Source organism: Pan troglodytes, chromosome 13 (genome assembly GCF_028858775.2).
Source record: "Pan troglodytes isolate AG18354 chromosome 13, NHGRI_mPanTro3-v2.0_pri, whole genome shotgun sequence".
Taxonomy (NCBI): domain Eukaryota; kingdom Metazoa; phylum Chordata; class Mammalia; order Primates; family Hominidae; genus Pan; species Pan troglodytes.
The window spans coordinates 91,146,246-91,172,681 of NC_072411.2; the positions used below are offsets into that span (position 1 = coordinate 91,146,246).

Genomic DNA, 26,436 nt, shown 5'->3' on the forward strand with positions numbered 1-26,436 from the left:
GTCTTAACTTTAATTAAAAATCCAATTGAAGAAATCATTTTTTCATCATTGGGGAGCCATATTGGCACTATACTACTAACACGTTTTAAAAATTCCTTTTAAATAAGACCTCATAATGATGTATTGCCATCAGAGCAACATATTTTTTCTTTCAGGTAATTTCAGTGGTTCCACTAGGAAAAGTTGTTGCTACTGTGACAACAAGCCTAGCATCTAATGGAGAAATCTTAACAAAAACCCAGGGAATTCAGGAAGAGACAGTAGTACCTAATAACATAATACTACGCAAATTAAGAGCCCTTTTAGATATTTGTAAAATTCCATTCTGAGTGCTCCTGTTTACATTGAATTTAATGCAAGCTAAAAGGGTGGGGAAATGTAATGGAAATTAATACAGAACATTCTTGTTAACATTTTAACCCCTTCGCCTCTTCAAAACCTGAATGGAAAATGAGGAAAGGTAGCTTACATCTTCCCCAGGTTTACCAGCAGGGCCCTCTGGTCCACGTGAACCAATCGGACCCTAATAACAGAACAAAACAAAAGGAAAAAAAGAATATTTACCTTTACTTGCCAGTAACACAATTCAAAACATTATTGAGACAAATGAAATGTCAAACTATTATTGAAACAAATGAAAATGATAAATATTGTTGAGACAGAGAAAATAGTTTTATTAAAGTTTTGAATTTTATGTTGCATCCCCAGATCATGTGCTCAACAAGAAAAGAAGTATAATTGCACAAAAGCAAATCGCTCAGCACTGTCTAATGATCATAATCTTTGAATGTAAATATTCTTTGAATTTTTAAATTTAAATTTAAATAAATAAATTTAAATAGTCTTTGAATTTAAATATTCTGCTATGAGAAACATATAGCTTAAGAACAGTTCATAGAACAGGACTCCCAAACTGGATTGTTATTTCTTCCTACATTAGGGAGGACCTGGGAAGATAAATAACTCAATATTTGACATCATTATAATGGTGGACCCAAATGTAACTGGGTCTACATGCTTACTTGACATTTACCATTGGTCCAGGATCACCAGGTTCACCAGGAGGTCCTGTAGGTCCTGCACCACCCTACAGTTGAGAACAAAGTATATATACAAACCAAGGAAAAATAGAATATTAAACCCTGTACTCTGTCAATATACAGTGTAATTGTTTAGACAGTTGGCTCTGCCATCTTCCAGCTGTGTGACTTTGGGCAAGTTACTTAATCTGTCTGTAACTGTTTCCTAATGTGTAAAATCAGAATAATATTGGTACTTACTTTATTAGGCTGTTATGGCTGCTGAAGTAATTAATGTATGTTAAGAACCTAGAATAGTGCTGGCACAGAGTGTGTGAGTGCTCCATCAATGGTAGTTCTCCTCATCAACATCATCATCATCACCATCATCAACTACATTTTCTAGTCACTGATAGCTTGAAGTAAAACTCCACACACATGATAATGACAATGTGATAACCTTGACTGAACTAAAGGTTATTTTCATTCTTTCTTTTAAAATATTATTTCCTGATGCCTGTTAAATTGCTATAATAAATAAAAATAGTTCTACATCACTATTTTACTGGCATCTGATAGGCATTTTAAAAGCATATTGTATTATGTTCTTCCTAAAGATCCCATGGAACAAACATCTTGATTCTTATTTCTAATAATACCACACGGGGATTGCCTCCTATGATCTGATTTCATAGCTTCAGAGTTGGCATATAACCAATTGTGAACATTTTCATGACATAACATAATGAATTTCTTACTTCAGATGCAAAGGCATGTAATTTTGTTATCGAAGGTCAGTCACATAAAGAAATCAGATGATAAAAATTTATCCCAATAAACTTTGCAAAGACATGTGGCATATATTTCTAAATAAAAACTATTTAATATATCCTGTTTGAAGTGAGCATTACAATATAAAATTTTAAAACCAGCCAAAAGCAGTCATGTCACAGAGACCTTATGTAATATATGTGTGTGTGTATGTTTTTCTTACAGCATGTAATTAATTATAAAGAGACTTACTTGCTGTCCTTGTAAACCCTGTGGTCCCCTTGGGCCAACAGGACCCTTAAAAACAAATGAGGAGAAACGTTGCAAAGTACTCATGACAATTAGGTCAAATATTTCAAAAATGTTGACTCATCTCTAGAATCTGGAAAAGTGAAGTTTTGACAAAGGGGGATGATGACATTCTCCATCTGTACTCATTTGGAAGGCAGCTAAATTCAAGGAGATTAAAGCTTGGACAACATTTGGGATGATTTTATACATAACTTCAGTGTTATAAAGAGAAATGAGCCATATGTCTGTACACACCCAATGTCTTTAGAACAAGAACACTTGCATGTTTAATGGATGGTTCTGTTAAGTAAGAACATCCGAATAAAGAAAAATCTTGGCAGACATAAGTTAGTTCTCAAACTTCCTATTTAATTCTTCAGATTCACAGCAGATAATTCTTATAACTTAGATAAATAAGTTGAATTAAAGGTTTATGAAACATCAACAATAATGACTAGATTATATTAAATGTGAGTTGAAAACGATCTGGGGCACTGAGTTTCCTGGGTGATTTCTTTCTTTCACAACATAGATTGAAACTATCCACACAGGCTTTCCTCATTTAAACATGAAATCGTTCCACTGAGGCATAACAAAAGGAAGAAAACAAAAATGCGATTTTAGAACATTTATTATTATATGTATATTACTATTTTTTAAATATCATACTTTAAAAAGTAAAATAAATTAAAATCAAATTTATTCTTTTTGGATTTTTTTTTAGACGGAGTCTCCCTCTGTCACCCAGGCTGGAGTGCAGTGGCGCGACCTGGGCTCACTGCAAGCTCCACCTCCCGGGTTCACGCCTCAGCCTCCCAAGTAGCTGGGACTACAGGCGCCTGCCACCATGCCCGGCTAATTGTTTTGTATTTTTTTTTTTTTTTTTTTTTTAGTAGGGACAGGGTTTCATCGTGTTAGCCAGAATGGTCTCAATCTCCTGACCTTGTGATCCGTCTGCCACGGCCTCCCAAAGTGCTGGGAGAACAGGCGTGAGCCACCGCGCCTGGCCAAAATCAAATTTATTATTATGGCAAGATTTTAATTTTTTATTTTGAATGGAACATATAGTAAGAAAAGCTCCACTTTAAAAAAAACAACACATATGTAATTTAAACTCCAAATGGATAAAAACATGCAACTCAAAAAAAATTCCCAAAAGAATCACTAAATGATGCCATATTACTAGTAACTTTAAAAATATACAAATAATATTTAAAATGCTCACAACGCTGGCTTTAAGGATGGATAGAAGGGGTGGTTATCTATGAGGTCTGATTTTGCACTTCTTATTGCCTGAAATGCTATTAACCTGGAATTATTTTGAACTATGCTATGAGCAATAAAACATGGGAGAGTTGGTTTTAAAAGTGTTAATTTATTCAATAAAATTGTATTGCTCCAAATATCCAGGAAAAAAATGGGAGTCTTTCTGATGTTGAAGAAATTCAAAAGAAGGTAAGAATATTGAGAAGACTCAGCCAGGAAACCATAGAGCTGTTGGAATAAGGCAGCCAGAGGATATTAAGTAGAAAATAATAAAAATGAAAATAGCAAACCATCTCATTTCCAAATTTTACCAAACCACTGTTTCTAAGAGCACCATAAAATAGTTCTGCTTTTTATTTATAAAGGTTTAGGTTTTATTATTGTGGCTGTGGTTGTATGTCTTAAACTCCTTTATTTTCTTCCAATATTAAATAAAATGTACAGATAGACCTTTATTAATGTCAGCACTTTGCATAATTATGAATGAAACACACTGGGCTTTTAACTGGCATACAGTAGAGTAAATAAGTTAATTAAATGAATGGATGAATGAATGTACGACTGTGTTTAAGAAGATGCATGTTATTCTTTGACTAGTTAACTCTAGATTCTCTTTTTAAAATAATTTTTTTCACTGAAGTACTTCAATGATCAGTAAAATTTATGCTTACCACAGAGCCAGGCATTAGTCCTACTTGACTCCCAAGTCCAGATTTTTCATCCAACCCAGCCATTTGAGCTGAAAACGGCTGTAAAAGCGATATGTTGACATCATTTCTACAGTAAAAGACATACATCAACATCCTTTTCATATGGATAAATGTACACTCTCTAGAATTCTTATAGAATGACTCTTCTGAGAATCATTCTAAGTGCTTGACTTTAAAGCCTGGAAAAAGACTTAAGTTGCTTTGATTGTTTGTGCTTTTGATTGACCATTCTTTCCCAGAGTATTTTATAAGTATGTTGCTCCAGAGCAGTTTCTGAAACAGGGCAAATGTCTGATACTTGATAAAAGCATGGATTGTTCTGATAAGCACTAGCCAGTCTAATTGATTGCGGGTTTAAGTCTCTTTAACTGATTTCTTCCCACAGTTAGAGATGCCAAACATCTAAACAAAGCCTAAAAGATGCCTTTAAAACATTTGTCCTAAAGATTCCAGATTCCATTTTGGACTGTTTTTGGATGATATTCTTTCTTTGTTCAATGCCCAGTAAACTTTAAATTACATTTATGTAAGTTGATAACACTTTTATAGTCCTTTTAATGAATCCCTGAATGTTCCAAGTTTGGAAACAGTTTGACCTACTCTCTTTCACAATTAAAAAACCCTAGTAATCAAACTGACCAAAATTGTTCATATACATTTTAGTAGTCACATTAGTTTCCAAATTTTGTTAGGAAAGAATGTGTGTACTGTTTATAAATAAATTGGCAATTTATTCTACAATCTGTTGAGAAAAATGTGTATGAACTTTTGTAAAGCAAAAATCATATTCAGGCTTCATATGTTTCCTTGTTAAGGTCTCAATCTACAGGCATGCCTCATTTTACTGTGCTTTACCAATATTATGTTTATTACAAATTCAAGTCTTATGGCAACCCTGCACCAAGCAAGACAACCGGTGCCATGTTTGCAATAGCATGTGTTCACTCTGTGTCTCTGTGTCACACTTTGGTAGTTCTCATAATACTTTAATATTATTATTGTTCTTATTATATCTGTTATGATGATCTGTGTTCAGTGATCTTGATGTTACTAAAGTAGTTGTTTTAGGTGCCTTGAATGATGCCCATACAAGACAATAAACTTGATTGATAAATATTGTGTGTGTTGTTCCACCAACCGGGTGTTCCCCATCTCCCTTCCTCTCCATGGGCCTCCTTATTCCCTGAGACACAACAACATTAAAATTAGGTCAATTAATAACCCAACAATGGCCTCTAAATGTTCAAGTGAAAGAAAGAGTCTCACATCTCTCACTTTACATTGTAAGCTAGAAATGGTCTAGTAAGGAAGGCATATTGAAACCCAAGATAGGCCAAAGCTAGACCTCTTGCAGCAAACAGTCATCCAACTTATGAATGCAAAGGAAAAGTTCTTAAAAAATTAGAAGCACTACTTCAGTAAACACACAAATAATAAGAAAGTAAAACAGCCTTAATGCTAATATGGAGAAAGGTTTAGTAGTCTGGATAGAAGATCAAACCAACCACAACATTATCTTACCCAAAATCGAATCTAGAGCAAGGCCCTAACCCTCTTCAATTCTGTGAAGGCTGAAAGAAGCAAGGAAGTGGCAGAAGAAAAGTTGGAAGCTAGAAAATGTTGGTTTATGAGGTTAAAGGAAAGAAGCCATCTCCATAATATAAAAGTGCAAAGTGAAGCAGCAAATGCTGATGTAGACACTGCAGCAAGTTATCCAGAAGATCAAGTTAGCATCATTGATGAACGTGGCTACACTCGACAATAGACTTTCAATGTACACAAAACAGCCTTCTATTGGAAGAAGATGCCATCTAGGACTTTCATGTTTAGAGAGAAAAAGTCCATGCCTGGCTTCAAAGCTTCCAAGAACAGGCTTATTCTCTTGTTAGGGGTTAATGCAGCTGGAGACTTTAAGCTAAGACCAGTGTTTATTTCTTATTATGGAAATCCTAGCATCCTTAGGAATTATGATAAAACAACTCTGCCTGTACCCTATAAATGGAACAACAAGGCCTGGATAACAGCACATCTGTTTACAGCCTTTACAGCATTGTTTACTGAATATTTCAAGCCCACTATTGAGACCTATTGCTCAGAAACAAAGGATTCCTTTCAAAATATTACTGCTCAGTGACAATGCACTAGGTCACATAAGAGTTCTGATGGAGATATACAAGGATATTAATGTTGTTTTCATGCCTGCTAATACAAAAACCATTTTGCAGCCCATGGATCTAAATAAATTTCAACTTTTAAATCTTATTACTTAAGAATATAATGTTCAAAATAAATTGAGAATCTTCTGGAAAGGATTTATCATTCTAGGTGCCATTAAGAACATTCTTGATTGATTGGTGAAAATATAAGCCTCAAGAGAAGTTTGGAAGAAGTTGATTCCAACCTTCATGAATGAATTTTAGTGGCTGAAGACTGCATTGGGGGAAGTAATTGCAGATATGATGGCAATAGCAACAGTACTAGAATTATAAGTAGAGCCTGAAGATGTTGCTTAATTACTGTAATCTCATAATAAAACTTTAACAGATGAGGACTTGCTTCTTATGAATGAGCAAAGAAAGTCATTTCTCAAGATGCAGTCTATTCCTGGTGAAGATACTGTGAATATTGTTGAAATGACAACAAAGGATTTTGATATGGCAAACTTCATTGTTGTCTTATTTTTTAAATTACCATAGCAATTCCAGGCTTCAGCAATACCACCCTTATTAGTCAGCAACTATCAGCATCAAAGCAAAACACCCCATCAGCAAAAAGATTATGGCTTGCTGAAAGGTCAGATGATTATTAGCAATTTTTAACAATAAGGTATTTTTAATAAAGAAATATACCTTGTTTTTTAGACATAATGCTATTACACACTTTATAACAGACTATATTGTGGAAAAACATAAGTTTATATGCACTGGGAAACAAAAAAAAATTCACATAACTCACTTTACTGCAGTATTTCACTTTATTGAGGTGGTTTGGAACTGAACCCACAATATCTCCATGGTTTGCCTGTACTTATAAATCCCCTATGTCTGACACTAACAATTCAAAGAAGTCGGTATTGAAAGGCTTTTTGTTTGACTTTACTTCAAGTAAAAAAACTAAAATTGAAGAAATAATTAGGTGTCATTTTTAGTGTCAACTCAATGGCCTTCTCATATCCCTCATCATGGATGTGTCATCCTGTCTTGTGGAGGATATGGAGCAGATTTTGTTGGCATTCTGAGCCTAGAGAATAGGACAGATAAATCTCTCATTTCATTTAAAGAGGGGGAAAGCAGTGGTTCTTTAGAATCAATAGAAAAAACAAAGCACATAGAGTCTAGAGCTGACATTGAGAAATACAAACAATTTGAAGCAGTACTTTAGAAAATACTTCTTCAAATTTTTCCAACAATTCCCTGTGGGTTTATTAGTTCTACTGTCCATAGCAGTGTTGACCTTATTTAACTGCTCTTACAGTCAAGTGTCAATATCTGAACAGACACAATTTAAAATCCTAACAACATATCAATAATTTAAAACCTGACCTGTACGTGACATCAAACAATGCACACAACTCACCCTGCTCAAGCCATCGGGTCCTGGGTGGGACGGATGTCCAGGAGGTCCTGGAGCACCAGGTTGACCAGGAACACCTGGTTCTCCATCAATTCCCTGAGGTCCACGAGGGCCCTGGAAAACAAGCCAGTTAAAATTAGAACCCACTGCCAAATATACACTTAGTAGAAAGCTAAAGGCACAGACTTCTTAATGGCAAGGGAGTGTTTATTATTTTAAAAATACATGGCAATCTAGCCACTTAGAGTAATTTCATCAGCCATGTCACTACTGATTTCAGCATAGGTCTGAACTTCTACCATTCGGATGTGGTCTGGGTAAGAATTTTATGTGGTGTGTTAAATACCCAGAAATCAGCATTCTTAGAATAATTATTTTTAAAATTTTCAATTCAACAGTATTCTAAAGTGAACTTCCTTATTTGATTGAGTTTTTGCCGTGCAAGGGTATTTGATCAACAATTATAAATTCACTTGTCTGTCACTGAAATTACAGTGGATTGTCATTGGATTACAGTTAACTATGTATACGTCTGCTTAACTTCTCCCTTCCCCCCAAAATTCAAGAATCCCTTGATTGGAGTTTGTAGAGATTTTCTGTCTAATTGTTTAATGCTTTGCATAGTTCCTGGTACATACTAGACACTCAATAAATGCATATTATATTGTTACCTTTCAGTCCTCTTTAATACTTTAAAGCCTGGCACACTTTATTTTCCTTTCCACCCCCAGAGGAAGACTAGACCATTGAGAAATTAGAGGCAAAGGCACTGTGACCCAGCCAAGTCTAAGTTCTCAGAGAAGTGAGCAATGATTTCTAGCTGCCAAATTCCACCCTTCTCCTAACCCACATTCTGAAGGCAGCTTGGGGAACAGCCACGTCCTCAGTTCTGGAAATGCTCCGTCCTCTAACCTCATCATTCCCACAAGGCTAGTTAAGTATTTTCTGGCTCCTTAACCCTAAAGAATCTTGACAGGCTTCAAAAAGAAAGGACCAAAAAGTCATCAGGCAATATGCTTTTTATAATTATAAGCAGGGATCAAGGGAAATATGGTAAATGAAGTTTAATAGTTAAAAAAAGAACTCCCATGCTTAAACATGAGAATACCTATGGGACCACAGTAAGCAATTCAAATAGGAGCTGATAGTGCAGAGGGAGCAAACACAGGACAAGCTCAGGTGGCGGAGGTGGCAGTTTGTATATGATGGTTTTGGGGAGGGTGGCATCATAGCTATTCAGAAATTTAATTATTTTAATATATTTAAACATTTATATAGACATATTTACTTCTTGCAGTAGTGGGACAAACAAGCAAATTTATCTATTAAATAGAAGTAGAATACTTAGCCTGAAAAACTTATATTTAAAAATGATATCTTAGAAAATTATTCTCAGTTTTTAAAAATCAAAACTTTTCTGACTCCTAAACTACTAACAATTTACTTCACACTTCATTATACACAACAGAGGCTGATTTCAATTGTTCTCTAGGACTCCTGGATCATATGAATGAGAGTAACATGAACTGGATATGTATACGACAGCACAGACAAAATAATAGTCTGGTTTATTCATACAGCCTTGTGTAGAAAACTCTGATTCTGTTCTTGCAATGCTCAGTTGCTAATTAATAACCAGATATTATTATATACAAAAAGTGAACTAATGCATAATCTCTGCTCCCAATGAGAGTTCCAAAGAGACATACACAAAACTACATTTATTGTCAACAGGAGTGGAGATAAGTTTGAGAAATATTCATTAGTTCTCCAAAGAGATTGTGACTTTCTCCATTCTTCTGTAATTAACACTTCGTATTTCAAAGTCTGATCCTAAGATTGTTTTCATTGACTTCAGATTCATTATATGCCTCCATGGAATGCCCTCTAAATAGCTTATGAAATTTACTGTTGCACAGATTAAGATTAAAATTAATAAGAACGTCTATAAAAATTATCTAAAATTAAGTGAACACAAGAATGTTTACCGGTAAATATCAAAAGCAAATTAGAATTTGGGAGCTCATTAAAAGTATCTATTTTATATCTCCAAGTGAGCTGAATTACATTATTCTTATATTAAGGTAAATGTTACATTTATTATAATTCCCTTCCATTTCCAAGATACTCAAATATCTCCGCAGTAATCTACAATAAAAAAGTACTTTGAGGTTGCCACTAGGTGGCGATGTTTAAACATCCACAAGTAGAAAAGACGAATGACCAGGAACTGTCAAAGAACTTCATTTCTCTCGTTTCTCTCTCTCTCTCTTTCTCTCTGACACACACACACACACACACACACACACACACACACACACACACACACACACACACACATAAATGTTATAGATGTTAAGATCTAGTATATTTCCCATTTTACAGATCAAGAAACATACCAATAGTGGTTAAGTGTCATGTGCAACTAGAACTTAGCACATCATTGACGGTCCATCTCCTGACAGTTTGCTAGCTTGTCACTATGAAGTTATCTGAACAATACACTTAAAACTGAGGACGTGTGATGAGAGACAGTCATGAAAATCATTGGCTAATCCTGAAGGTCTTGTAGGAGTATCTCATACTGAACTACTGACATACTAGTTCTCAGTCCAGAGCTATTTTGCCTGGATTTGGCAATGTCAAGAAACATTTTTAACTGTCACAATTGTATGGGGGATGGCAGTTTCAACTGGCATCTAGTGGGTAGATACCAGGAATGCCGCAAAACTTCCTACAATGCATATGGAATTATTTGGCCTAAAATATCAATAGTGTTAACAGTGAGAAACCATGCTGTACATTGTGAGCCTTCCGTACTGTTTGATGGTAATATAATGGCGGAGGCGGGGGGAATGCTATTTATGATATTGTGACAGCCATAATTTTAGTCCAGCTAAGCAGCTCCCAGAAGGCTTGAGACATGAGGCAAAACATTCTACCTATGGGCATTCTGTTACATCATGCCCATCATTTCATATACATCATTTCATGCAAAGCTATACATCATTTCATATCTTGAAATCGGTGTAGGCAGGCATTAAAAGATTTGTTAAACACTTACCATCACACCAGTTCTTTGCTAGGATTAAGAGAGGAACAGATTTCCTACTTGGATATCTGCCAGGGTTGTCTCACTTGATTCCTCCTAAAAATCTACCCCCCTTTCTCCCTCTCTCTCTCTCGCTCTTTCATACACACACACACAAACACACACACACAACGCGCACACACTTATACCCAATTCACATTGATTGTCTCAGGCCTAACCAAGACAGGAAATTGACCACATCACAAAGTCAAATAGGGAAAATAAGTGAGAAGGGTTGGGGAGTAGATTCTTTGGATCTTAACCAGGAACTCTGGAAGTCTGGTCCTACAACAACTTCTACCTAGACTTAGGACCCAATGTTATCAATTACTTACAGTGTACAAATACACCAATGCAAAATCTTTTTTTTTTTTTCTGTCACGACCACCCATCCTCCACCCAACTGATGTTATTTTCTACCTATTTCTGTCTTTCTAGATCTAGGACAGACATCTGGAGACCTACAGCAGTGTTTAAGCTACCAACACTAGTGAGAAAACTCAATACAACCACAGTGAAGAATGGGGCATATAATAATCTGGACACACCCCAAGATATGGCCAATCTCTTGGGGCACTGCTTTGCACCTACATGCCTGCAAGTAACATCCATAGTGCAGCCCCGTTTAAGAAAAAGTACTGACATCACACTATATATGAGGTGAAATGAGTAGAAGGATAATGTAGTAACAAGAATGAAACTAGTGGCAAGAGTTCCTAGGCATATGATCTAAAATATATTTTATCCTCATTTATATATTCAAACTTGTCTGCTGTTTGCTTATCTTCTAATCCTCCCATTTAAATATGGATAAATATATATTTAAAAGGATAAAAATCTACTGAGAGTTTTAATAGATACATTAGAGAAAAAATTAAACAGTACAAACAAAATTTTCTAATTGAAACATGGGATAATGGGAGCAATATACAAATGAATACAGTTATTTAGTATATGAAAGACATTAGATTTTAGAAGTGATACATAAGAAAAAACGTTGTAGGGAGGCCGAGGCGGGTGGATCACATCCTGGCTAACACGGTGAAACCTCGTCTCTACTAAAAAATACAAAAAATTAGCTGGGCATGGTGGCGGGCAACTGTAGTCCCAGCTACTCGGGAGGCTGAGGCAGGAGAATGGCGTGAACCAGGGAGGCGGAGCTTGCAGTGAGCCGAGATCACGCCACTGCACTCCAGCCTGGGTGACAGAGCGAGACTCTGTCTCAAAAAAAAAAAAAAAAAAAAAAAAAAGAAAAAAAAAGTTGTAACTCTAACACTTGAGAAAAATATGTATTCTGTGCAGATAGGTAACAAAAGAAAACCTCTGGTATATATTATATAATATCCTCATGTTTTATCTCAAAGATATTGAGGTCACTATTTTATTGTAAAGGTATTTCACTTGTCTAGTAATGGGATTGCTGATTTTTAAAACTACTCCTTTGCTATCTCTGCAGTGGCTGCTGAGTGAAAAAGGCAGAGTGCTACCTGGGAAATAAACTTGTTGTGCAACCACTTGAAAGAAAATTTTATCCTCTAACAATTTTTTCCCGTATCCAGCTTGGTTATTCCTGTGGCAACCACAGATCACATAACTTGGATGTTTTATCTCAACAGTGCATTCTTGGCATTGCTTACTCATGAGTGAAACTCATGATATGTTAACTATGCTTCCTTAAGTTCTACTTTATTTTGATTTAACCTCATAAGGGACAAGGAAATATCATTTGTGTTATCTAATAAGATAATATACAATTATTATTGTATTTTTGTAAAATTTAATGGAGGTGAAAGAGGAATAGTGCTCCCAGCTTCTTGCTGCATTCAGAGAACACAGTGTAAACTGACTGGCTGTACGTTCCCCACAAGGAGCCCTCCTGTCAACTTACAGGTCTTCCTTTTGGCCCTCGCTCTCCTCTTGGTCCCTGTGATCCTGGAGGTCCCTAAAACAGAAAATGATGATTATGCATGCAAAAATGTATACTTCCTTATTGAATTTTTAAAAGTCTACTTGATAAAAGAAAATTGGAAAACAGAAATACCACACTTAATTCAGTTCAGTTGAAGACTATAGAGAATAAAGCCATGTGCATATAAAAGTTCTGTACGCTTAGAAGCGTTGTTTATGTTATCAGTGACATTTAAAGACCTATGAAGAACTAGGTGCACATTATGGCATCATGGAGCATAGTGAGCTAAATAGATTAGCTTGACTAGTAATTGCAAATTTTTAAGGATCATATTTGCTGTCTTCTCCCAGGTAAAGCCTTTGCCACTAAACTCTGAGCACAAAAACTTACAATTCTGATTTTGAAAATTACATAAATGTGCAAAATACAAATTATCAATTATTCCAGGGACTGTATGAAATCAAATTGGTACATGATACCCCAAAATGTTCATCACTGTTCAAGTTGCTGATAAAAGCAATGGAAAGGAAAGCCTCTTAGCCTACTACAGTACTGCTTTATGTACACTCAAGCATCTTTTCTTTTTACTTTACTTAGAATATTGCATTACTTCCCTTGTATGTTTAAAACCCACTTAGAAATTTCCAAATCTTAATTACAGTTACTTTTCCCTTAAATAACAAATGATTATTATATTTCAAAAGTGGTGTTATTGTGCTGATATCTTAAAATGTTCCCCCCCCCCCCCGCCCCGGGAAATGGCTGTTGCCAGGGGGACTTTGTTTCTCTTTAAAAGAGGATTTAAACTGAGTTATGAAGATTATATTGTGTATTTACTCAACCCAACATATAGCATCGTTTAAAAGTGAGGGCTTCAGAAGAACCAGAGTGAGTCCATTAAAGCTGACTTAGTATTTTAAGCTGATTTGATGTGTTTAACATTTACATGAAGTGTGTGTATATGTTATGAATACTGCTGATAATCCAAACTTGAAAAAATTAATCTTTTATACTAAGCCATAAATATGCTCTCCTGCTGTATGATTTCTCAAATTCTACTGCAATATATAATTTTATTAAGCAGATAAAACTAGCCTACCATTAATCATAGTCAAACAACACACAAGTATGCCCTAATTTCAGTGAACAAAGTCACACTAAAATTAACAAATGTAACAATAAAGTGTTTTGTCTTTTACATAACCAATAGCAAGACTAACATAATGTTTCTTCAGTTTCAGAATAAAATGATCCCTTATCTACCATTCATTGCTGCAAAGCAATGTCTAACTTGAAGATGGTTTAAGACAAAATGTTTTAAGAGACCAAGTATCATTGTTTAATTCTTTTATCTTCTCATGGATATAATATCTGCAAAGATTTTCAGTATCTCAAGGAATACAAGAGTACCATGAATATTGGGAGAAACTACTTACTGCCGGTCCTGGACGACCACGTATGCCTGTTACCTAAACAATAAACAAGAAAATTTGTAAAGGTAAAGTTTCTGCAGATATTCAGAGAAGTCAATAGTAACAAATAAGAATAACAACAAAAACCACAGTAATTTTTTTAAGAAATGGATGTTGTCAATTGATGACCATTTCCTCCTCTCCTTAAGATTTAAGATATTATCTAGTTTTAACTAATATAGGGAGGCAGTGCTGGCATAATGATAAAGAGCACCAACACTGGAGCCAAGGGGCCTGGGTTCAAATCCCAACACTACCCTTTACCAGATGTGTGACTTTGGACTAATTACTTATCCTCTCTGTTCTTAAGGATCTTAAGTGGAAACTTAAATGTAAAATGGTAGTGATGATTAGGTAATTACCTCCCTCATAGAGTTATGAAGACAAATAAATAAATATTTGTATTTGTAAAGCACTTAACACCTAAGACATAGTAAGCACACATAAATGCTTTTTAAAATTAAATAAAACAATATGAATTATTTAAGTTTTAGGTAATCTTCGTTAAAAAAAAAAACAAGCCAATTAAAGGCAAATAGAGAATGTAAACACTGCTAAATAAATCAACATGCATATTCTTCTTGTCTTGACAGACTGATGATAACACCTTTAAAACCTAGGAGAATGAGGCCAAGGTGGGTGGATCACTTGAGGTCAGGAGTTGAAGACCAGCCCGGCCAAACTGGTGAAACCCCGTCTTTACTAAAAATACAAAATTTAGCCAGGCATGGTGGCTCTTGCCTGTAGTCCCAGCTGCTCGGGAGGCTGAGGCACAAGAATCACTTGAATCTGGGAGGTGGAGGTTGTAGTGAGCTGAGATTGTGCCACTGCACTCCAGCCTGGGTAACAGAGCGAGATTCTGTTTCAAAAAAATAAAAATAAAAAATAATGAAACCTGACAGAATGACAGTTGAAGAGCTTTAATCCTGTTTAGTAACATACTTCTTGATCCATTTACAAGTTTAAAGAAGTCTTAGGAATTCTTATGCAACAGGGAATTTTGCTCAGGATCAGGGCATGATGTATTTCCAGAAGTGTGGAATAATAAACTACTATACTAACTAGTACTAATATTAACTATCAGTGTATATCCACATGTAATATATTTAACTTTTTAAAACAATGACTTTCTACCTTTAGTCATGAGACTATAAAAGTCAGGAACACAGAATATCAAATATTGTATTAAATAACTAATCTGTTCTGGTTTGCTTGTGTTATACTAAAAACTTGTTTTTAAAATAACTAATTTATTTTTGAAAGTATGTACATAAGCAATAATATACAATTATACTATAAGCTAAGTTTATTTAAGGTACAAGGAAACAATGATTATACATATACTTACAACAGGCACTAATCCTGGTTCTCCCTTTTGTCCCTGTGACATTAAAAACAATTCAAAAGTTCAATTAGCACAATATAATGGCTTGCTGGGCAAAAACATGTCACCCTAGAATATGCCATGTAAACACAGGGAATTTCTATGTAAGAAATGCAAAAAACTACAAAAAGAAAGTTAACAATTTTTAGGATATTTAGTCAGATATTATTCATTAAAATATTACTGCTCACCTGAAAGACATAAAAAAATCCAGCATGTGAAATATGTAAAGCTATTTTGCTTCAGTTTCCACATAGATCAAATCCAAAGAGTTGACTAGAGCACAAAATAGTTGCAACAAAAAGATGTAAAGACAAAGCACCAGAGGAAAAACTACTGAAAGACTGAAAACACAAAAAGAGCCAGAAATTGTAATACATAAAAATTAATATAAATTAATATATACAAATTTTCACACTTTTATCATATGACACATAGTTTTCAGGATCTAATCAGATGCCATTCCTGAACTACTAGCACCCTTTTTTAGTACTCATGGAAGGGCATTAAAAATGAGTACATGTGCTCATCTTTAATAAAAAGAAAGAAAAAAATAATAATTCCACTCAGATGATTCTCAATACCTGAAGAAAATCTAGGAAAAAAAATCAATTGACTAAGAAAATCAAAAACAACATAAGAAACTATCATGTAAGTAAATAGGGTCAGGTCAATATAATTGCTTTTATAATAGATATAGCAAATGTAATAGATGTAGATAGAATTTATTTTGATTCTTAGAACTTTTCTCAGAAATGGAATCCTCATTGCATGATATCAGGTACACAGATTAAATAATATTGGATGAATTGTAGCTTTATCTATTTCTACTTAATCATTTACTAATTTGTATTCTTCATTTCAAAATTTGTCTTCCAACAGATTTTGGTCTCCTCAAAGTCATGGTTGTGTCTTAGTCTACTTCACATGCTCAGCATAGCAAATGGAAGCATTCAATGAATTTTTAAAATGTATTACTTTCCATTAATATATTAAGAAATAATGCTTTTTACCGGGCAATTGTGTAGGATGAATATGAATTTAACATCTCTAAAATGTAGAAAAACACAAGAAGAATGAGTTCTAGTTTATTTTATTTCTCCTTTCATATATATTATCCTTTAATCTTATTATAAAAATACTATGTGTTCATAGCAGGAAATTTTGAAAATAGAAGAAATATTTTTTAAAAAACCCTAAATATCCTACTCAACACCCCGGAGATAACCACTATTAATGTGCTGGCATTCTTAGTTTTCCACCATCTACATGCACTTTGAGTATCTAATCAATGCCTCATTATCTTACTCTTAAATTTTGTTTTCATTTTTAAGTTTAAGAATGACATTAAAATGAATATCTTTGTTTATAAATGTGTCCATGGTATCTCTGATTAATACCTTATGATATGTTTTTAGAAGTTAAATTTGTGGACTAAAGACATTTTAAGTTTTTAACCCATATCACCAAATTGTACTACTAAAGATACAATCTACTTATATCCTTCCAATACTATCCTGACAAAACTTCATGAAGTGAAATGATGGACTTAAGGGCGGAACTAATAATAACTCAGTCACAGTTGCTGATTCTAATGTTGAAGCAGCGAATACTCTGGAAGTCAGGAATAAATTGAGAATCCAAAAGAAGGAAAGGGCTCTCCAGAAGCAGGAGGCAGTTCTATAGGGTAAGTTCAAGATTGAAACACTAGGGACTAATAGCCAACCTACACAAAGCCTAGGACAAGAAAGAATCAACATATATGGGCTTCAAAGTAAAATAGGCTTATTTCTGCATGTTCACATCCACTAACTTCTAGAGTCTTTCTATTTTAAAAAATACAAAAATAATAAAATTTAACCATGTAAGAGCTATAATAAAAGATATTTTTCAAAATGCTGAAAGAATTTGAATTGTTTAGAAAGGGTACATAAATTTGTGTGCAATAAACAAAGGACTTTATGATGCTGAAACAATGTTCCTTCTAGAGGAAGACTAGAAGAACAAATAAAAAGAGAGGACAAATTGTTTCAGTCAGAATGAGAAAAATGGAACAGCCTGCTAAGAATAGTTGTGAAATTTCCATTCTAAGAGACCTACAAGCAAAATGCACTTTATACTTGCTTTATATGTAGGGGAATAGAACTCTCTGATACCTGTCTTACCTAAATTGTAGGCTTTTTGATATATGACTGTTCTGTTGCTGCACAATATTTTAAAGGGGTTAAGTGTTCAATTATAAGTTTCTAATAATAAATTCCCTAATGATTCTATTCTTATTTTGGATATAAGCCACAAATGTAAATATTTGTTTCTATTGTTTGTATTAATATAGGCTTTGAATAAGTTAATTTGTATGGAATAATGGTTTGTCTAAAGTTTTACTAAATTTAATTTTCATATCCACTGAGAAACATAAAGTTCATGTACTCAGATCCAGATGTGCATTACAATTACTTGTCATTTAATACCATGTGGACATGCTTTGTAGAATGTCATTACCATGGAAGCAGTTATAGTGTTTTTCTCGCATTTGCATCATCTATACCATTTGCCTCACAGCCATATAAAAAAGGTTCAGTAATTATGTTGGAGTTAACATGAATTAATGAATGAATCAATCGGTCAATGAGTTGTAAGTAAATATCAAAATGGATATAAACGAAGAACAAATTGCATTTTTATAACATTGCTTTGCTCTTGTGTTTCTGATGATACCTGATGACAAATGAAAACAAGTCATGAAGATAGTGGCACATAACTACAGTCTGCTACATTGGCAGCTGCTTTGAGTATATTCTTCACCCAGCTCTCCCACACTACTTTTGGAGAAAGGCAGCAAATGACACAGCCTACCAGTTATCTCTCTAAGTCGGGTAACTGCTAACTGAATTAAAATGATTATTTCATGGCAGTACTCATTGTTAGGATTTTTTGTTGTTTCATAGATTGGTCTGTCTCTCTATCTGTCTATCCATGCATCCATGCATCCATCCATCTATCTTTCACCTATCTGTCAAGTTTGTTCAAGGCCTATACCAATCTGCTAAGTTTCAATTTATTTTCGTTTTCACAATAAATTAAATGTGAAATAGCATTTGCAGCCCTTCTCCTTTGACATATATTCATATCTAATTTATTCCAAATGAGACAAATTTATGATATCACCCTCTGAATCAAAATGTGTAAAACTGGCCAGGATCTCCCCTTGATAGCATCACTCTTACTTATCATGAATGTGTATTATTGCTTTATCTGTTATCTGATAAATCATTTTATTAAAGTTCCACTGTGTGCAAAAGTAAAGAAAATTTATGGAAATTGGGACCAGCAACAGTTTCTACTCCCTTGATCCCTGTGCCCATCTCATCTGGATACAATTGAAGCAAATGCCATAATTTTCAAGATAACCAAAAAACAGAGAGCACTCTTGGGCAAAAAGAACTATCTTCGCTTCGTAGGATTACCTTATTGATGGCAAGTGACCAAGCTGACCAACTATACTCGGGTCATGGATGCAGCCTACCCTGTTTTCAAGTGTAAAGCTTGTGTCCAGAATTAGATTTTAAGCTCTCTGAAGGTGAAGGAGGGGACAGGAGGGGAAGAAATGTCTGTTTGGTAAAATGTTCAATTAATTCTGGATCTTTACTTCCCAACCAATGAGAGAGGGGCTATAGGCCCATTGAAGTCAAATTGACATTCTTCATTCCTTCCTTCCTTCCTTCCTCACTTTCTTCCTTCCTCCTTCCCTTCCTCCTATCTTTTCTTTCTTCCATCAAATGTGTATTGTACTTCTAATATGTGCAAAGTATGTACTATGCAATGACAAATGCAAAGAATAAAAGGTTAATAAGACATTTTCAATCCCTAAAGATGTCACAACTTTCTGGCAGAAACAGATATACAAACAGAAATTAACCATAAAGTGAATGGTTAGAGGCATCTGTCCTTTGGAAACACAGTAGCTGAACTGTGCTTATATACTTGTCACAATGTATTTGTATGGTACTTTGTACTTTTCAAAAGCTTTCAAACGTTTCAGAGCACAGTTCTGTGTGGATAGTATTGGATATAAGTCTGCTTATGAAAAAGAAAATATGCAAAGTAACACTTACCTTTCTTCCTCTACCTGTAAAAAGAAAAGAGTAAATGTGTTATTTTATGAGGAAACAATTATTGAGAATCTGCTAAATATTTACTTTCAATAATAGATTTCTTCTGGAGTCAGAATTACAGTGATAGTGATTACACTATCAGCAGTAAGCAGAATTCAAAAGGTTTTGGATCAATACTTCCATAAAAGGCAAAAAATGCATCTTTTTGGAAAATTCTAACATGATATTAATATTCTTCACAACATTTATATGACATTTAAAGTTCATTAAATTATTAAATTAGCTATTAAAGCTATAATGAATTATCTTTCATCAATATTCTCCATTTTTGCTTTTTATAATTTTATGAGCAAGGCTGTTTATTCATATGGTTCAAAAGCAAAAATGTATTAAAAGTATACAATTATACACTAAAAAATGTCATTCCATCTGGTCCTGTGTTCCCTATTTCCACTTTACCCCCACCCCCACAGGAGGCCACTATTATTGGTTTCTCGTATGTTGTTCTCAAGTTTAGTTTGGAATATTTAAGAAAATTATTACAGACTCATTTCTCTACTTTTTCCATACTGTTCTTCACTTGTCTGTATATCACATAGATCATTAAATCTTACAGATCTTTGCTCATCAGTATATAGTTTCTTTATTGTTTTTCTTAATTTTTTAATAAGATTCCACTGTATTAATCTAACACAATCTATTTAACTAATTTTGACCTTTACCCATTAGGGACATTTGGATTGTTTCTAATCTTTTGTTATCACTAGGATGTACTTTATCATCTAACCAGGACACTTTTAAGGATGAAAGTGAAAGTTATTGTTTATTATGCCAAGAAAATTGATGTAATTTGGGGTTTTCCTGGGCAAGCTAGAATGAAGGTCATGCTGGCTATTAAAAATAATATTGTAATGAGTAATTGTTACGTATACGCTACATGCAAGTATATTTGTAAGATAAATTCCCCAATATCCTTTTTGAGTTAAAGGTATAGGCATTGGTAACTTGATAGATACTACCAATATCCTTTCATAGAAATTATACCACTTTACACTCCACAAATAATGGACACATTTCCCCACAGACAATATGCAGTGATACCCAGTATGCTATCAAACATTTTAATTTTGGCCAATCTGATAGGTAAAACATGATAGCTCAGTATAGTTTTCATTCACATATTTTATTATGAGAAAATTTGACAGTTTTGTCATATATTGAAAAATCATTTGTATTTCCTTGTTCGAATGATTAGCTAATTTCCCTTGCCTATATTTTTATTAGGTTATTGATATTTTAATTATTTATATCTAGTATTTCTTTATATGTAAAGAATATTAATTCTTTGTGAATTGAGTTGCAAACATTTCTACTTTGCTCATTTGTCACACAAATGTTTATTATTTTTGTACATTTTTATGCCTTCTGGGCTTTGAGTCAGAATTCATAAAGTCATATATTTTAAAAGACTATAAAGAAATTATCCTATGTTATCTTTGAAATCATTATGATTTAATTTTTCTCATTTAAATCACTGCTTTATTTAGAATTTGTGCTAGTGTAGAATATATTTTTATTATTCAACTTCATTTTTTTCCAGATGATTGCCTAGCCATTCCAACAAGGTTTATGAAATAATTCTTCTTTTCTCCACTGCTAAGATGCCATCTTTATTGTATTCAATCTGACCATGTATATTTGGATCTACTTCAAGATTTTATTTTATTCATGTATCTACATCACATTTTTTAAACTAATGAATCCTTTTTAAAATCTTGTAGGGCTAGTCATCCTTAATTGCTCTTATTCTTAAGGATTTGCCTGATTATTCTTTCTTGTGTAGTCTATGAAAATTTTAACTTACAATATGTCGAATTCTCAAAGAAAGTGTGCTATGTTTATATTGAGATCATGTTAAAATCACTAATTAACTTATGGAGAATTTATGTGAGTGTAATGTTTAGTCTTTCTAACCAAGGACATTCAGTTTTTTAAATACTTAGTTTGAATTAGCAGTATTAAAAAATTTTCATCAGATCTCATACATTTTGTGTTAAGTTATCCTTAAGTGTCTGTTGCTATTACAAATGAGGAATTTTTATTCCTATTATTTCTTCTATGATGTAATTGTTTATACATAGTAAACCTATTAATTTCTGCTTGTTAATTTTGCACTCTCATGTCTTACTAAATTCTTTTATTTTTTGTAGTTTTTTTTTTACTCAATTTAATAGGTTTGTAAGCATACAATTGTATTTTCTGCAAATGGCTAGTTTTTGCTCCTCTTTTTAGATTTTTGAAAACTCTGATTTCTTTTTTTAATGTCAAATTATTTATTCAGGCACATTCAGTACTGTTAAATGGTAATGGTGATAATGGATACTCAGTCTATCTTTGTGTTTAGTAGGGATGCTTTTAGTATTAAGCATAATGAAACTTTTAAGTTGAGATGTAAATATTGTATTATGTTAGTATCATTTATTACCAAGTTAGTAACTGTCTTTATCAAAAGTATTTACTGATCATTGTCAAATACTTTTACTTTAATTATGAAAGAATTCATATACTTTCTCTTCATAGATCTGTTAAGATAATTATTTTTATTAATAGCTTCCTTAATAGTCAATTATTTTGCACTTGTGGAATAATCGCCACTTTTTCATGAATAATTACTCTCTTAATATGCTAATAGACTTAATATTTTATTTAGAATTGTAAAAAAAATTTATGAGATCAGTTCATACTTTTGTGTGTGTGTCATTGTTATTACTTTTGCTGTAAATAATATACTTCCTTCATAGTAAAACTTTGAAAGTTTGCTGTCTCTTTCAATGTTCAAGAAGAGGATTTAAAAGCATTAAAACCATCTGATTTCTTTTTAAGACCTTTTAGTTGTTTGACACAACTGTGAAAGCACCTGGACTTGTTGCTTTGGGAATCTAGCTGCTTTGCAAATTTCTCTGTTTCTTCTAAGAAAATCCATGTTCTAAGATTTTCTGTTTCTACCAGAGCTAGTCTTAGTAAATTACATTGTCTTAGAAAATTATTCATATTAGTTTTCAAATTTATGACGATACAGTTGAATAAAGGGACCTCTTAATGATTATTTCATGTTGTTTTACTTTCATTAGGTAATTTTTTCTTTATCATTTTTTGCTTTAGGTTAGATCTTTTGGTTGGGTTTTTATAGGACCATGTTTTGGATTTACATATTATTTCTACTATATTTCAGTTTTCTCACTTTTCAACTTCTGTTTTTATCTTTAAAATTTTTTTCTTCCACTTACTTTCAGTTTATTTTGTTGACTCTTTTTAACTTTTTGAGAAAGATGCTAAATGCACATACTTTTATTCTTTCTTTTTATTTATATAAGCATAGAACTATGATTTTTCGTTAAAATTTTAAAAATAAAATGTTTCACTATGTTTTCAAGTATCTTTGTTTGGTGTGTTAGAACTTCTTATGTTTAAAAAGATTTATATATTAGTTCTATCAATTATATTCCATATTCTGTTAAATTATGTTAACATTCTTTTACATTACTCATAGATCTGTATTTGTTTAGACAGTTTCTATTAGTTCCACTAAAATGAGCAATGATAAAATTGACAGTGTTTCTTTTTTCTTACATGCCGCTCAGGTTTTCTTCTAGCATTCCATTTTAACAAGGAAATGTTCTTTTTAGCATTTATTTTTGTAGTGTTAAATGTGCCACTACTTTGTTCATGTGATTTGTCAGGTTTGAATGATATTATCTGACTTTCACCTTTAAAGATGAGGAATTACCAAACTCACTCTAGTTCATACTTTCTTTTGCCTCCCCCTTTCATTATATATGTTTTATAATTATTTCTGCATTGTCAGAAGCTATAATATTTACAATCCCATCTGTCACCCTAAGTTACACTTTTGTTTTAGTCTTTTTCTAGATTTAAATATAATAAATGCTCACATAAGTTCTTTGACAGTTTCTTCAATTAACTCTTGGTTGCCTTGCATTTAGCCGATGGTAGTTTCCCTGAGAAATTTATAGAAAAAATAACCCCACAGAAATGCTTTTACTGTAGCTTTTATATTTGAAGGAGAGAATGGATTTATATTTAACTTTAATTAACCATATTATCTCCTTAAGAAATATGTATATATTGCTCCACTGTCTTCTGACACTGGATACTGTGGAGAAATTTGTGACCAGTCTTAATAACTTTTCCCTTGAGAAATAATCTGTTCTTATTCTTTGACATTCTAAAGAAGTATTTATTTATCTTTAAAGTTTAATGACTTCATTAAGTTACATATGTCTCTGTTAACTCTTTTAGGTCAATTTTTCAGACATGTGGTTGCCATTTCAATATTGACATTAAAGTTTTACTTCATAAAATTTTTCTTGTATTATATTGTTATTTGTTCTACTCAATTGTATTAATTTTTTCTTTGGGTGCCCATCTTCAGGGTTATCCCTTGCTTGCCTTCTACATCTATTATTTTTTAACTCTTTAAAAATTGTAATTCATTATTTTCCTATTCTCATGGCCCTTGCTTTATTTTGTGTGATATCAACTTTCCTTATGATCCCTCCTATTTCATCTTCATTTCTTTGTGATGATTTGATTTTCCTTCTATTTCTTTTCTGACCATTACTTTTTTCTGCTTTATAGCCTTCTTTCTTAAAGATAATTACTTTATTAAGTTTTTTTTTTTTTTTTTTGGTTCACGGTAAAATGATAGGTCAGAATTTTCACATGGTCTATAGCAATATATTTTCTGGTGTGTTATCTCGTAAATTTAGCTGAACTCAACCACTTTTTATCTTATGGCATCTGTGCATAATGCAATTGCCAGCTCCTAGACCAACTATTTGAAGGAGACTGTACATTTTGGTGTGTTTTCTGATATTTGCCACCATTGTTCCCATTTGCTATTCACTTATCCCCAAGGATTTAATTTTACTTTATTCCGGGGCTGTTTTGATGATTGTATTTGCTTTGGGTAGCTCTTATATGTCTTGGTTTTAATTCTTTCTTTTATATATTTCTTATTACATTACTGAAAAGTGAGTGTAGGTATTTACCCAAGGCACATTGTTTCTGTTCAAGAAGCAGAGAAAAGGTAAGTTGCTATCTATTTCCATATACATACTGTTGAAACCTTTATTGTATTTGCTGTTTTTTGCAATGAAATTTTGAAAAAAAAATAAAGCCTTGATATTGTCTTGACAATGATGAATTAGAAGTCTCATGACTGCTAACACAAATAACCTGAAGGTTTAATATTGCTCTTACCTTGTTTATTGAAACCTATAAATATAAACTTGTTTCCCTAACATGTATCTTTAAAATATGTACTCATACTGAAATACATAATATCTGTTAAACACAGAAACTTTTTCTTCAAAGAAGTTTTAAAGTTTTACTTTATATTATTTTTTCTCCTGGAAATCTATTTCATTCTTTACCTAGCCAACATGAAAAGCATTCTGCATTTAAAAGCCAATGTAATACAGGGTGCTGTGGCACTGAATTACATTAGGAATAAGTATTCCATTCACTAGGACAAAGTTGGCATCATTGTAGATAAATGTGTTTTCTAGATCTTCTCTCAGGCATTAATGGACTTAAAGGGAAACTGAAAAATAACTTGGAGGCACTCATCATGCATATGGTAACAAATGATCATCTTAAGTGATTTAAGAAATTCTCAGATTAGACATAACCACCAAAATTCAGCCCCAAATGCTTCAGATATTTAAGAAGACAGGAAATTACTGTCTGCTTCTATCTAACTTTAGATAAAGTGAGTGAGCAAAATCATTAATCATTAACCCCAAAAGCCACCAAAAAAGCTGCTTAATTATTCTCTTGAGTTGCTGAATGCTGTAAGTGAAAAACACTGCAACTATAAAGGTGAGTAACTGGATCAATTATGAGTTGGCCCTAAACATTCTTACCAAAATTTGTATTGCCACCTCCAGGTGTTTGGGAACAGACAGGACAGCATTCCCCAGGGGGCGTTACAGGGTCGGCACAGTCCAGCACATCCTGGCATTCTATCTTGTCACAGAGAATGGCTCCATTGTCACAGACACAGATCTGACAAGGGGCAGGTTTCCAAATGTCCCTGTTTAAGTACATCTGGCCATTCTGAGTGCAGGCTATTTCTTCACCATATCCTTCTAAAATAAGAAGAAAAGAAAGAAGAGGTTAGTAATCTGAAATTATAGAATTGAGAAAATAAAAGGTGAGCCATCTTGTGGATTCTAAAAAATTCTGGACTAAGAAGTAACCTTCCAAGGAGCCAAACACAGATGAACTGATTTCATTTCATAACAAAATAATATGTAATTCACCATGAAATAATGATAATGTATCCTTGCATGATAGGGGAAGAAATAAAAGTGATACAATGGAGGTATATTTTTTAACCAGATAATGCTTCCTTCAAGATTTTATTCTTGAAGGTATGAATGATGAAACATGAGAATATCAATAAAGAGGGATAAAAGAGAACCATCTGAAAATGGGGAGAAAATGAATAGCTCAAAGGAGAATATATAATTTGAATGTTTGGTGAACCCTATTATGACTTGCAACTCACTGGAAACTTTAGTAAATTCCACAACAGGAGACAGTATGTTTTCATTTACCATAGAAAAAAACTTCAAAAAAGAAAAAGGTGTATATTTTTATTAAAATTATTTTTAAATGTACAGTAAAAAAGTATAACCATGTCCCATTTCATGGAGTAGAATTCTATTTGATATCCTAAATTGATGGTGTTTACTCAACTGTGGCAGAAATGCAAAACTTATGCAGATAATGAGTGAATTATGTTTGC

General features: G+C 33.2%; 1 protein-coding gene across 4 annotated transcripts in view; it reads right to left on the minus strand.

Annotated features, from left to right (window-relative positions):
- COL5A2 (collagen type V alpha 2 chain) overlaps positions 1 to 26,436 on the minus strand; it is a 408,452-nt gene that overhangs the window by 52,176 nt on the left and 329,840 nt on the right. For all 4 annotated transcript variants that reach the window (XM_063790630.1, XM_063790632.1, XM_063790631.1 and 1 more), the window contains 9 exons: positions 25,542 to 25,774; positions 15,451 to 15,483; positions 14,067 to 14,099; positions 12,610 to 12,663; positions 7,634 to 7,744; positions 4,019 to 4,096; positions 2,043 to 2,087; positions 1,034 to 1,087; positions 470 to 523 (listed from right to left, as the gene is read on the minus strand). In XM_063790630.1, the coding sequence (XP_063646700.1) occupies positions 470 to 523; positions 1,034 to 1,087; positions 2,043 to 2,087; positions 4,019 to 4,096; positions 7,634 to 7,744; positions 12,610 to 12,663; positions 14,067 to 14,099; positions 15,451 to 15,483; positions 25,542 to 25,733 (654 nt within the window). In that variant the 5' untranslated portion in view covers positions 25,734 to 25,774. The remainder of the gene's footprint in view (positions 1 to 469; positions 524 to 1,033; positions 1,088 to 2,042; positions 2,088 to 4,018; positions 4,097 to 7,633; positions 7,745 to 12,609; positions 12,664 to 14,066; positions 14,100 to 15,450; positions 15,484 to 25,541; positions 25,775 to 26,436) is intronic.